At 46.2% G+C, this 13955-nt stretch overlaps 2 protein-coding genes across 4 annotated transcripts in view; one reads left to right on the top strand and one right to left on the bottom strand.

Moving 5' to 3' along the window:
- The window catches only part of maneal (mannosidase endo-alpha like), a 37145-nt gene that overhangs the window by 6225 nt on the left and 16965 nt on the right, over positions 1-13955 (top strand). For all 3 annotated transcript variants that reach the window (XR_014872116.1, XR_014872117.1, XM_085149715.1), the window contains exon 3: positions 12798-12874. Coding sequence is in view for 1 of the 3 variants with exons in the window: in XM_085149715.1 (XP_085005841.1) it covers positions 12798-12874 (77 nt within the window). In the remaining 2 variants the exon portion in view is untranslated. The remainder of the gene's footprint in view (positions 1-12797; positions 12875-13955) is intronic.
- On the bottom strand, positions 9087-11140 carry LOC146493909 (uncharacterized). The gene is made up of 4 exons (XM_085149361.1): positions 10539-11140; positions 10194-10306; positions 9912-10088; positions 9087-9648 (listed from the first exon to the last, which is right to left on the bottom strand). The coding sequence occupies exons 1-4, from the start codon at positions 10545-10547 to the stop codon at positions 9087-9089; spliced, it is 861 nt and encodes a 286-aa protein (XP_085005487.1). The 5' UTR covers positions 10548-11140.

Raw genomic sequence — 13955 nt, 5'->3', positions numbered from 1 at the left:
ACTTGTTGCCTGCGTTGTCGGTCTTTGCCTCTAAACAGGATAATGTGTCACCAACCGGCCCACACGGCCATGACAAGAACCAGAGATGCACAGAGATGCACAGAGATGCACAGAGATGCACAGAGATGTCATCCAAACTATTTTATTTTAAGTGAATAAAACGGAAAAAAGAAACTTTGTACAAACCATGGTGTGTGTAGTCAGTAGCATCGGTGGGTTAGAGGAGGGCACGGGTGGAAAAATGGTGCATGTAATGTTGTTAAATGCAAAAAGCAACCAGAGTCCAACAGGGCGTCTCATGAGCACAGCTGAGCTCTACAGGCTTCTTATGCAGCCCTGGCACACTGGTTCAGCTGTTGCCAGTGTCACTAATTGTTAACGCTGCCTCTCCAACGCCTGCAAACAAGACACAAGCAGTCCTAAAGGCAGGAAGGTGCAGTGCGTGGTCTCAGAGGCGTTTAAGCAGGATCCAGCAAGCAGGGGAAGCCTAGAGTCACTGTTTAGAAAACGATCATAACTCCAGTAGTTTAGGCTGTGATCAGCTGAGCTGCTGCTCTCTGTGGATGTGCACAACTGAACCAGATGTGAGCAGATGCTTCATGAGCTGTCCTGGCTGGTATCATCCTCTACACTGACAGTACTTGTTTATGTCTGTTTTCTAAATGGTACAAAGTTTGTATGAAGGTGGAATTCAGTCAGTGGATCTCAGCTAAAATGCAAAGCTAGCTGTAAGCTAGCTGTGACCATGAGCACCGCAGCCACTGAGCAGCAGTCACACACTATTCTTTACTTTAAATCATCACAGTGCAGCAAACTCACCTGTTCAAAAACACGAGCACTTGCATGTAAGCTTTAAAATGTCCAGTTTATCAAACAGAACGGAGCATCTTCTCTTTAAAGCTAAGCTCTCTTCTTCCTCTCCGCTCTTTCTTCGAGTGAACTCTTTCTTTTCCCTCCCTGTGAAATCCAGCAGCTGGACTTTTAGCTGCAACACACTGTTGTGTGTTTGTGTTTGTGTTTGCTGAGCTGACAGAGACGCTGAGTCTGACCTGCCTCGTCTAGGCCTCGTTGGACGCTGAAACACTGCGACCGCAGTTTATGGACACCTGCAGTCGTTCCAGCGTTGTGCCAAAAGAATAAATAAATAAAATAAAGCCTACTTTATCTTTGACTTTATCTTTGACTGTGGCGCACAGGTACCTGAAAATTCTACTCAGATACAGCAACAAAGTATTTCTACTTAGTTACTTCTGCTGTTTAAGAAAGGGCATCATACAAGAATCTGCCACAGTTTATCAGAGTTCACAGCATGAGCTCAAGACATGGAAGCTTGTGTTGTGACAGTGAGTCAGGCAGATTAACACACTTGTGTAGCTCCTACCACTGTAATCATTAAATACAGCAGACGTCTGCACTAAATACAGGCTAAAGGAAACACATGTCAGTGTCTGTAGGTGCAGAAATATTGGACGTGGTCAGAGTGACAGATTATTTTAATCTTTTTGTACCCAAACATTAACGGACTTCTTTCACTCGCCAAACAGCTAAAAGCACCTCCGGTTACCTCGAACACAGAGCAGGTGTTACACATCGAATACACTGAAATACTCGAATACCTCAAACTAGTATCTGCAGAAACGCAGTGAGTGAAGAACAGCTGTGACATTGATTTTGTTGATTAGGTGTTTCCAGTGTTGGGAAAGTTACTTTTAAAATGTATTCCACTACAGATTACAGATTACAGATTACATGCCCCAAAATGTATTTTGTAACGTATTCTGAATACTTTGGATTACTTAATATATTATCATGCTGTTTACAGCTACATGAATGTACTATTGCTGTGATTTATTACTGTTACTGAAGGTCCGCGGCTCCGAACCGTAGTAAAGGGACCTCTGGCTAATACGGTGGGTTCTGTGTCGGCTCGTAGCTGAAAACTAGCTTTACTTTGTTGTCTGGGTCAACTTTGCTAGCAGAGACAGAGAGAGGCGTTGAAAGGCTGCTCCAACGGAACTTATTGTTTTTGGAGGAAAACACGAACACGGTGTACAGTCGAGTCTTAATAGCTTACTAACAGCTGGGCTCGTCAGGCTACACTCTGCAGGGCGATGCCTGTAACACTCTGCTGTTGCCTTCATATTAAATCATTTTTTGAACAATAATTTTAAAAATGTTTCTTCACGTCATTATGCAAGTAGAGGTGACATGGGCCTGAGACATTAGAGCCTCTTAATGTGTGTTTGTTTGTGTTTCCACCAGCGTGGAAACCAAAAACAGAGGACATAGCCGAACATATGAAACAGGGAAGTACCGCTGTGTAATCCATTTATTTCAGCAAAGTAACTGTATTCTAAATACCACCTTTTTAAACGGTAACTGTAACTGAATACAGTTACTCATATTTTGTATTTTAAATACGTAACAGTGGTACATGTACTCTGTTACTCCCCAACACTGAGTATTTCACTGTGAACGTGTCAGCACATACACTCTTAGACGCTCACACACTGGGGGATGAGCCTGCTGTGCTGACAGAATTACAAAGTAAAATTCACTTATGATCGTATATATTATAACCTGCTGTTGAAGATCTTTGAGGTATTTCTACACAAAGCATATATGTGAGCCACTATGAGCTGCTTTGTGTTTGCTAGGTTTGCCTCGTCAGTTTGCCCTCCGTCTGTGTTCTTGAAAGTCCAGTTTTTCAGCGTTCACTCCACAAACAGCTCGCAGGTGTTTCTCCCGCCAACACAGGCTGAGTGTCATCAGGTTATATTGTGGCCGTGGCTTTTACGTGACCCACAATTGAGATTTAACAAAATCTAGTCTTTATTCATTTCAGAGTTTGGAGCCTATGTTCACCCAGAATAACCTGCACTTTAAAAACTCTGTCCGAGACTACAAATTTACAGCTTTTATTGAAAATGAATTTAATGCACTGTACGAGGAGTTAGTCCTTTATTTGTTTGTTTGTTTGTTTTTTTGTGCAAACGACATATAAAAAACATGTATATAATTTTGTCCTTTCTAATATTGACTGCTGCCTGTCAATAATTTAAAGGCTACTGAACATTGTGATCATAGCTTGCAGTCAGCAGCATTTATTTATTAGCAAAATGAAGAGTCCGTCCTCCTTTTCTCAGCAGTTACTGTCAGTGATGAAGACCTCCTCATTCAAAGTGTGCCACAATGTTCCCGCAGCAAGCAGCAGTGCTGGCAGTGAGAAGCATTACCCTGCAACAGACAGCAGCAGACACAGTGATGCAGCATCAGTCAAATGAAAGCACAAAATGAGCCTTTTCACTTGAACTTTGCACAGAAATAAGAACTACAGCCTAACCTTGTAACTGCACGATCTCGGGTGAATCGGCTGCTTAAAGCCCTCCTTCACCATCATTACCATTTACAGTCCAGCTGTCATACGAGTTTAATGAGCGAGTGCTCGTTTTCATTTGTTGACATTTCGGCAAACATCACCAGATGCTTGTATCTCCTCCTTGCGTGTCATCATAGCAAGGTTGTACTCAGCTGTGTCTGTTTGCCTCAGGTCTGTTGTTTCCACCTTTAGCAGCTTTCTTGCAAAGCATCCGAGGCTGGCATTCACCTCTCAGACATGTCTCGGCTTTTCTCTTTCTCAGCTCCAGCTGAAACAAGGTCAGAGCTCCTTTAGCACTAGCGGCTGTCAGATACCATAAAGCCATTAAATGTTGAAGGTGCTCGAGACAGCAGCGGCAAAATGAGCAGAGCCCCGTGTGGAGGACAGAAAAGCTTTCTCTTGCTCTACTTTTCATGCTTCCTTATATGGAAGTCTTAGTTTGAGAACTGGGTCTCTTTGTGAGTGTTAGTCAGACTTACACAACAGTGTGTATCTCACAGCTGACCTGAGCACTAATGCTTTCATGATTCAGTGCTTCAGATCTGCTGCTAACAAAATACAAGTTAATCTGTGTTTGCTTTCTCTGCAAATGTCATATGCATATGTTTGGGAGCTGCTTGTCCTGTGATGCAATGAAAAAGACTGTCTGCCCCTCTGCCACTATATGAACGTGTCACAGAAATGACATTTTACAGACACATGATCCCCTCCAGTGTTACACAATCTAACTAACCTCCTAACTATTGAGCTGGGTGCTACGTTACTAAATAAAGTGCTGGCATTGACACTGTCTGGAAACTGGAACGGCAAAATAAAAGCTGTACTGACAAACAGTCTACAGCTGCTTTTCATGAAGCTTTGAGGCTCAATAAGCAAAATGGCCTCGTGCAGAATATAGGATGCTTTAGGTGATCAGCACCCAAGTTAGACTCCATCCTCTGAGCTTTATGTGTAGAATATTCTCCCGGTGTCTGTGTGGGTTCTCTTCAGGTACTCCGGAGAGAACCCACATGCAGTTAGTGGGGTTTGGTTCATTGGTGATTGTGGTGTGAATGTGGTAGATGGGAAAGTTTCAATCCCATCACGGCACTGAATTGGATAAGCGGAGGATGGATGGGTGGATGCATGGACGGAGGGAGGGATGATGGATGAATAGAGGATGGATGGAGGGATGGAGGGATGATGGATGGACGGAGGGATGGAGGGATGATGGATGAATAGAAGATGGATGGATGGAGGGATGATGGAGGGATGGAGGGATGATTGATGGATGAATAGAGGATGGATGGATGGAGGGATGATTGATGGATGAATAGACGATGGATGGATGGAGGGAGGGATGATGGATGCATGGACGGAGGGAGGGATGGAGGGATGAATAGAGGATGGAGGGATGGAGGGATGATTGATGGATGGAGGATGGATGGATGGATGGAGGGATGATGGAGGGATGGAGGGATGATTGATGGATGGATGGATGGAGGGATGATGGATGGATGGACGGAGGGAGGGATGGAGGGATGAATAGAGGGAGGGAGGGAGGGATGAATAGAGGGAGGGATGGATGGAGGGAGGGAGGGAGGGATGATGGATGGATGGACGGAGGGAGGGATGATGGATGAATAGAGGATGGATGGATGGAGGGATGCTGGATGCATGGACGGGGGAGGGATGATGGATGAATAGAGGATGGATGCATGGATGGATGGATGGATGGAGGGATGATTGATGGATGAATAGATGATGGATGGATGGAGGGAGGGATGATGGATGAATAGAGGATGGATGGAGGGATGATGGAGGGATGGAGGGATGATTGATGGATGAATAGAGGATGGATGGATGGAGGGAGGGATGATGGATGAATAGACGATGGATGGATGGAGGGAGGGATGATGGATGAATAGAGGATGGATGGATGGATTAATGGAGGGATGGAGGGATGATTGATGGATGAATAGAGGATGGATGGATGGAGGGAGGGATGATGGATGAATAGAGGATGGATGGATGGATGGAGGGATGATGGAGGGATGGAGGGATGATTGATGGATGGATGGATGGAGGGATGATGGATGGATGGACGGAGGGAGGGATGGAGGGATGAATAGAGGGAGGGAGGGAGGGATGAATAGAGGGAGGGATGGATGGATGGACGGAGGGAGGAAGGGAGGGATGGATGGACGGAGGGAGGGATGATGGATGAATATAGGATGGATGGATGGAGGGATGATGGATGCATGGACGGGGGAGGGATGATGGATGAATAGAGGATGGATGGATGGATGGAGGGATGATGGAGGGATGATTGATGGATGGACGGAGGGAGGGAGGGATGGATGGATGCATGGACGGAGGGAGGGATGGAGGGATGAATAGAGGATGGAGGGATGGAGGGATGATTAATGGATGGACGGAGGGATGGATGGATGGATGGACAGATGGATGGAGGGAGGGAGGGATGATGGATGAACAGAGGATGGATGGATGGATGGATGGATGGAGGGATGCTGGATGCATGGACGGGGGAGGGATGATGGATGAATAGAGGATGGATGCATGGATGGATGGATGGATGGAGGAATGATTGATGGATGAATAGAGGATGGATGGATGGATGGAGGGATGATTGATGGATGAATAGAGGATGGATGGATGGAGGGAGGGATGATGGATGAATAGAGGATGGATGGAGGGATGGAGGGATGATGGATGGATGGACGGAGGGAGGGATGAAGGGATGAATAGAGGATGGATGGATGGAGGAAGGGAGGGAGGGATGGATGGATGGATGGACGGAGGGAGGAAGGGAGGGATGGATGGACGGAGGGAGGGAGGGATGATGGATGAATAGAGGATGGATGGATGAGGGAGGGATGGAGGGATGATGGATGGATGGATGGATGGATGGATGGATGGAGGAATGATGGATGGATGGACGGAGGGATGGAGGGATTATGGATGGAGGGACGGATGGATGGAGGGATGGTGGACGAGGGATGGAGGGATGATGGATGGATGGACGGAGGGAGGGATGATGGATGAATAGAGGATGGATGGATGGAGGGAGGGATGGATGGAGGGATGATGGATGCATGGACGGGGGAGGGATGATGGATGAATAGAGGATGGATGGATGAGGGAGGGATGATGGATGGATGGATGATGGATGGATGGACGGATGGAGGGATGATGGATGGACAGATGGCTGGAGGGATGATGGATGGATGGATGGATGGATGGATGGAGGGAGGGATGATGGATGGATGGATGGATGGATGATGGATGGACGGAGGGATGGATGGAGGGAGGGATGATGGATGGACGGATGGATGATGGATAGACGGATGGATGGATTCAATTTTCAATTCAATTCAATTTTATTTATATAGCGCCAAATCACAACAAATGTCGCCTCAAGGCGCTTCATAGATACAGAGAAAAGCCCAACAATCATATGACCCCCTATGAGCAGCACTTTGGCGACAGTGGGAAGGAAAAACTCCCTTTTAACAGGAAGAAGCCTCCGGCAGAACCAGGCTCAGGGAGGGGCGGGGCCATCTGCTGTGATTGGTTGGGGTGAGAGAAGGAAGACAGGATAAAAGACATGCTGTGGAAGAGAGACAGAGATTAATAACAGATATGATTCAATGCAGAGAGGTCTGTTAACACATAGTGAGTGAGAAAGGTGACTGGAAAGGAAAAACTCAGTGCATCATGGGAATCCCCCGGCAGCCTACGTCTATTGCAGCATAACTAAGGGAGGATTCAGGGTCACCTGGTCCAGCCCTAACTATATGCTTTAGCAAAAAGGAAAGTTTTAAGCCTAATCTTAAAAGTAGAGATAGTGTCTGTCTCCCGAATCCAAACTGGAAGCTGGTTCCACAGAAGAGGGGCCTGAAAACTGAAGGCTCTGCCTCCCATTCTACTTTTAAATACTCTAGGAACAACAAGCAGGCCTGCAGAGCGAGAGCGAAGTGCTCTAATAGGGAAATATGATACTACAAGGTCATTAAGATAAGATGGGGCCTGATTATTTAAGACCTTGTATGTGAGGAGCAGGATGGATGGAGAGATGGATGGATGGATGGAGGGATGATGGATGGATGGACGGATGGATGGATGATGGACGGAGGGATGATGGATGGACGGATGGATGGATGGAGGGATTGTGGAGGGATGGATGGAGGGATGATGGATGGATGGATGGACGGAGGGATCGATGGAGGGAGGGATGATGGATGGATGGATGGATGGAGGGAGGGATGATGGATGGACGGATGGATGGATGATGGATGGATGGATGGACGGAGGGATGGATGATGGATGGATGGACGGATGGACGGATGGAGGGAGGGATGATGGATGGATGGACGGAGGGATGGATGTTGGACGGAGGGATGGATGTTGGACGGAGGGATGATGGGTGGATGGAGGGATGGACGGATGGAGGGAGGGATGATGGATGGATGAACGGATGGATGGATGGATGATGGATGGATGGACGGAAGGATGGATGATGGAGGGAGGGATGATGGATGGATGGAGGGATGATGGATGGATGGACGGATGGATGGATGGTGGATGGATGGATGGACAGAGGGATGATGGATGGACGGAGGGATGGATGGATGATGGATGGATGGATGGACGGAGGGATAATGGATGGACGGAGGGATGGATGACGGATGGATGGATGGACAGATGGATGGATGGATGGATGGATGGATGGATGGAGGGATGGATGATGGATGGATGGATGGATGATGGATGGATGGATGGACGGAGGGAGGGATGGATGGATGATGGATGGATGGATGGATGGATGGATGGACGGAGGGAGGGAGGGATGGATGATGGATGGATGGATGGACGGACGGAGGGATGGATGGACGGAGGGATGGATGGATGGATGGATGGATGGACGGAGGGATGGATGGATGGATGATGGATGGATGGATGGAGGGAGGGATGGATGATGGATGGATGGATGGATGGATGGACGGACGGAGGGATGGATGGACGGAGGGATGGATGGATGGATGGATGATGGATGGATGGACGGAGGGATGGATGATTTATGGAGGGATTGATGATGGATGGATGGTTGGATGGATGGATGGATGTTGGATGCATGGATGGATGGACGGAGGGATGGATGGACGGAGGGATGGATGGATGATGGATGGATGGATGGATGATGGATTGATGGACGGAGGGATGGATGATTTATGGAGGGATGGATGATGGATGGATGGATGGATGGATGGACGGAGGGATGGATGATGAACGTAGCGTTCACAGCGTTTTCTCCCGCTGTGAACGCTACGGATGGATGGATGGATGCTATGGATGGATGCTACGCTATGGATGGATGGATGGATGATGGATGGATGGACGGAGGGAGGGATGGATGATGGATGGATGATGGATGGATGGATGGATGGACGGAGGGATGGATGGATGGATGGATGGATGGATGGACGGAGGGATGGACGGTTGGATGGATGGACGGAGGGATGGATGGACGGAGGGAGGGATGGATGAAGGGATGGATGATTTATGGAGGGATGGATGATGGATGGATGGATGGATGGTTGGATGGATGGATGGACGGAGGGATGGATGATGAACGTAGCGTTCACAGCGTTTTCTCCCGCTGTGAACGCTACGTCCACATGAACAGAATCCAGCTCTTGGGATTGACTTACTCACTCTCTGAACTCTCACGGTCAAGATTTTGGACATCAGTGATTTGAAATGTATCACTGTTGCCCTCGCTGCCCACATCTCCCTCACCTACACAAGCTTGAGTCGGTGTGCTTTTAAAAATCTCTACAGACTCTTTAAAGTCTGTAGAGACTTTAAAGTCGTCATCTTTAAAGTCGTCATCTTCCTCAGAGTTTGGCGATTCAACAGTGGTGCAGCTGCTACTCTCACTATCTACAGAAAGGGGAGATGAGGTGTTTACACAGTCTTTTAAAATGTTCATTACACTGTAAACCATCCCAAAAACGTTTGTTGGGGATGTGGATCTATCTGATTGCAAGGATGTGGACCCTGTGATACGACTCAGGGCTGAGTTTACATTCTTTGCAATCGACACTGAAAATAAAGTCAGTAGTGTGTCTGAGTCACAAGACCGCCGTTGCCCACAACCCAAGACCCGACCGAAGCAGTTATGAAAGATGTTTCTGAGGCTGGCCTGAATATCGTCCTCGGTCACCCTGCAGTAACTGCACCCATCAAGCAGAGGTTCAACGTTCATCCTGAAAAGGCAGAAAAGAGAAACGTAGTCAGTCATTTTCCCACACGATCACTGTTTTGTCCAAATCTACAGGCGTCGTTAAAATAAACCACATGGACGACTTCACACGTGATGGAAACTATTCTAAGAGGCAATACGAAGCAATGCTGCGTCCTCTGAAAAACCCTCCATCACCAGGATTACCTGATGAACCATCTCATGTAAAACGTCTCAGAAGAAGAAAGACTGAATGAAACTGTTGAATAAAGCAAGCTTTAGCTTTACCGGTCAGCGGAGCTTTCTTTGTCTCCACGATCATGATTATGTGGCCAGCATAAAACCTGTGGGCGTATGACTTTATACACTAAGGTGCTAATGTGCCCTATGAGTGCTCGGCACATCTTGGTCAGCGGATCGACGACATCCAAGGAGATGTCATCAGTGGCTAATGCCGTCCACTCTCTGAAAGAAAAACATTGAGACTAGTTGAGCGAAACAAACCTGTAACCAGTGAATATGTCTGCGTATGCTGAGAACTGTCTCGCTGACTTTGAGCTTGTGACTTACCCGTGCGATAAATTGTCTAAATAGTTTATGAGGCATCGTTCAATGTGTCCAAATCTGAACAGAGGCAGGCTGAGATTACTGCACCTCGGTTCACCAGCTTCATCTAATGGGATCTAGAAACAGACAGATGTCAGTGAGCAGGCTTTCCAAAATAAAAGAATTAGACCAGCAGCCAATGTTCGGTTTTTGTCTCAGCTGCACTAAATAAACAGTATTGGTGCCTCATTTTGGATGTTTCTGTAACAGTTAGTCCACCAGTACCACTAAGCTTCTCACATATAATCATTGCATTTATTGCATTTTCAAAATGTCTAAAATATTGATGACAGGTGGTCAGAGTCCTACCACGTTCATGTTTCCACAATCTCGTCCGTGAATTCACGTTTTCGCGACAGCTTTGCACAAATTATCACTTTTTCCAGTCTTTCACTCTCCGTCCTCACACTCGATCTGGATAGTTGTTTTTTAAATTGCTCTCCTGGTTTGACATTTATCCTTCAAGCATGTGAGGCTTTGAGCTAAAAGGGAAAAGGCTCTTGTCTTTTTAGTGCTTGTTCATTTCGAGTTATTGCCATGTTTCTGAAAATAAATTTGGAAAAATGTTAACATGTGGTCATTTGTCATACATGTATTATGAAACACACAACTACATATTAGTTTGTTTGTTTTTTTAGTCTTAGACTACCAGTGAATTACAATAACACTCATATTTGAATGTTAGTGGGCTCAAGAGTTGGCAGCTCGTCTTGTAATCGGAAGGTTGTCGGTTCGAGCCCCGGCTCCGACAGTCTCGGTCGTTGTGTCCTTGGGCAAGACACTTCACCCGTTGCCTACTGGTGGTGGTCAGAGGGCCCGGTGGCGCCAGTGTCCGGCAGCCTCGCCTCTGTCAGTGCGCCCCAGGGTGGCTGTGGCTACAATGTAGCTGCCATCACCAGTGTGTGGATGGGTGTGTGACTGGGCTATTCAGTTGATCAAGTGTATTGAACAGATCTGACTGGTTTCCAGTCTACTCAATATTTTTAAGTGTAAAAATGTAAAGTAAATGTCAGGTTTAGTTTTTAGAGAGTTGGGTGAGTTTCAGCTCAGCTTGTTCATCTCACCCCTCCTCCCACCTTCAAAGTGGGCGGGGCGTCCTCAGCTTCCCCGACTCAACGTGCAGACACAAGCATGTGGCATCAAGCAGTTTGAAAATATTGAATTTTTACACTCTGTGTATTATATGATCAACAGTTTAAGACCACTTGAAAAATGGCAAAAAAATCTTATTTTGCATGTTTGGATCTCAACAAGGTTCCAAGAAGAGCGTCAACATGCAACACGAAGAAATGGGAGCGAGACACAACTTTTTTTGAGCAATTTATTGGATGACCGAGGGCCCTCGTCTGTGTGGTGACCACAATGCCCACAGGACGAGGGACTACTTGCAGGAGAATAACATCACTCCTTTGCACCATCCTGCATGTTCCTCTGATCGAAATCCAACTGAGAAACTTTGGGACGGCAAAGGAAGTTTACAAAAATGACAACAGTCCCAGACAGCAGATGCTTCATCTTTTGACTCATTCCCATTTCTTCTTGTTGCAGAGACGCTGAGGTGTGAGCAAACAAAGCCCTTTCCACAGTGAATACAGTCTTACCTCGCTGGCATCATTTCTAACCAGTCAAGACTGTTGACAAGCTGAGCTTGAGCGCCAAACGCTACCACGTTGCTATGGAAACTGTTTACGAAGACCTTGAAGCCTCTTTTTAAAAGACGGAGTGGGCGGCGAGCGTTGGCTGTTCACGGCTCGACAGCTCTCTCCCTGCTTTGCTGTTTGAGACCTTTTTCTGCAGCAACACAAGCGTAGCAGTTATTTCATGCTGACAGGAGCATCCATCAGTCACAGGACAAAACACCTGCTGTCTGTGAAGCCATGAAGTTCTACTGTGGTGGAGAGGTACAGTTACTCAGACACCTGATTGTGTTGGCAGACATGACGGCCCAGGCCACGTCTGTGGGGAAGGTGCTCGTCCTCCCTCTCTGTCCCAGCATGCTCAGCATGCAGCCAGACAAACTCTGCCTGCTGTTCTCCATCCTTCTGTGTCTACAACAGAGGAAACACCTGCTTTTTTTTCTGTGTGAATGAAAGCTCGGTCTTTCTTCACTGTGTCCACCTCACGTTTCCTGAGCTCAACACATTAGTGTAAAACAGCTGGTTCAGAAGAATCACTGCAGTCGTGTCTTTGCAGTTTTGTAAGAAGGATAAATGTGTCGAGCATGTTTCCAACCAGACGTCCAACATTTTACTAATAACTGACCCACTGACTGTTCATCAGCAGCTCTGTGCAGCTACATCAAACACAGCTACAGTTACAATATTTCAAACAAGGGCAGCAGACAGCGTTGCCATGACGTTTGGTAATTAGGCAAACACGTTTAAGGTGGTATCTGCAGAGGACAGTGACAGCTCGCTGACATGTTACAGGCACGACTAACTCCGTCTTTCTCTTTTCTGTTCATAAGAAACAGAAACACTTTCACCTTTTTAACTTTTCTTTCCAGGTTTTTGTGGATTCAGGTGCTGCTTTTCAGTAACGTCTGTGTTGTCATGTGTTCATGCACAGGTGGCCTTTCACATACAGCCGTACAAGGGCCGGACGGACCAGAGCGTGTATGACAACATCAGATACATTATTGACAAGTAAGCTGGTTTTCTGTGTGTCCCGTTACCTCGGAGTGATCCAGCTGTCTGTGTCCGTTGGTGCTGACATTAAAACATGTGAGGGAACATGAACCCTGACAGACGAGGAACAAGTCATTAAATATAAATGCCCAGCCTGTGATCTCACAGATCAGCAGCTTTCTGCTCCTTTGTTCTGCAGTTTCATAGTGCTCCAGTGTTTGCAGAAGTCAAGCATCATAGAAAGTTTTTAAAGTGCAATATAATAAGGTCATTGGTACAAATCCTTTACTTTTGATTTCCCAAAAATATTGGCACAGATATTAGTGTGAAATCCGCTGCGATGAGCGTCTGCATGTTAGGACACAAATTCAAGAGTCAGTAAAGCTCCTGATATGTTCGACTCTAACATGTTTGTGAGGGACCAAGCAGCCAAAGCAAAGAGGACACAGGCAAAGAATATCTTCAAAAAGGGTTTTCTTTATTTTAACCCTCAAAAAGTTCAAAATTAACAAAATTCAAAAACATACTTAGCAGGCCCATAAAAGAGGTCGACTAACTATAACTCCACAAAAAGTAATTTCCAGAAACTTAAACAAAACAAAGTGAGACACAACTTAACTCACAAACTGACCGAATTACAAAGACACATGAGGGTAGCTTTTATAATGATTTGGCCAAACCATTTGAACACAATAGGGGGGAAAACAAAAACACACTAATATTAACTAAGCACAGAATAGCCTAACTAAACCTAAAACACCCCTGCTCCTGGTGAGCCCATGGTTGGTCCTGCTGAGCAGGAGGCGAGTCCTCAGCCTTTTGCCCAGACAGGAAACAGACACCGCCCAAACCAGGTAACTCAAAGAAAGAGAAACATAATTAATATAACAAAACATTTTAGAAAAACCACACAATGTTACTATGTGCGCGCCTCATAATACCAGTGTTGGGTTTAACCAAATGATTAATGAATTATATTAATGAAGAAAACTGCAAAGCAAACTAATAAAGTGAAACATGGACTAATTTACCCCTGTGTGGCTGATGCATCACAATGTTAAACTGCATGTTAAACACACCATGAAAACAAGTGCAGCCG

The sequence above is a fragment of the Neolamprologus multifasciatus genome, chromosome 22, assembly GCF_963576455.1.
Source record: "Neolamprologus multifasciatus chromosome 22, fNeoMul1.2, whole genome shotgun sequence".
NCBI lineage: Eukaryota > Metazoa > Chordata > Actinopteri > Cichliformes > Cichlidae > Neolamprologus > Neolamprologus multifasciatus.
The sequence above is the reverse complement of the archived record's forward strand: the minus strand, read 5'-3'. Positions and strand labels throughout refer to the sequence as shown.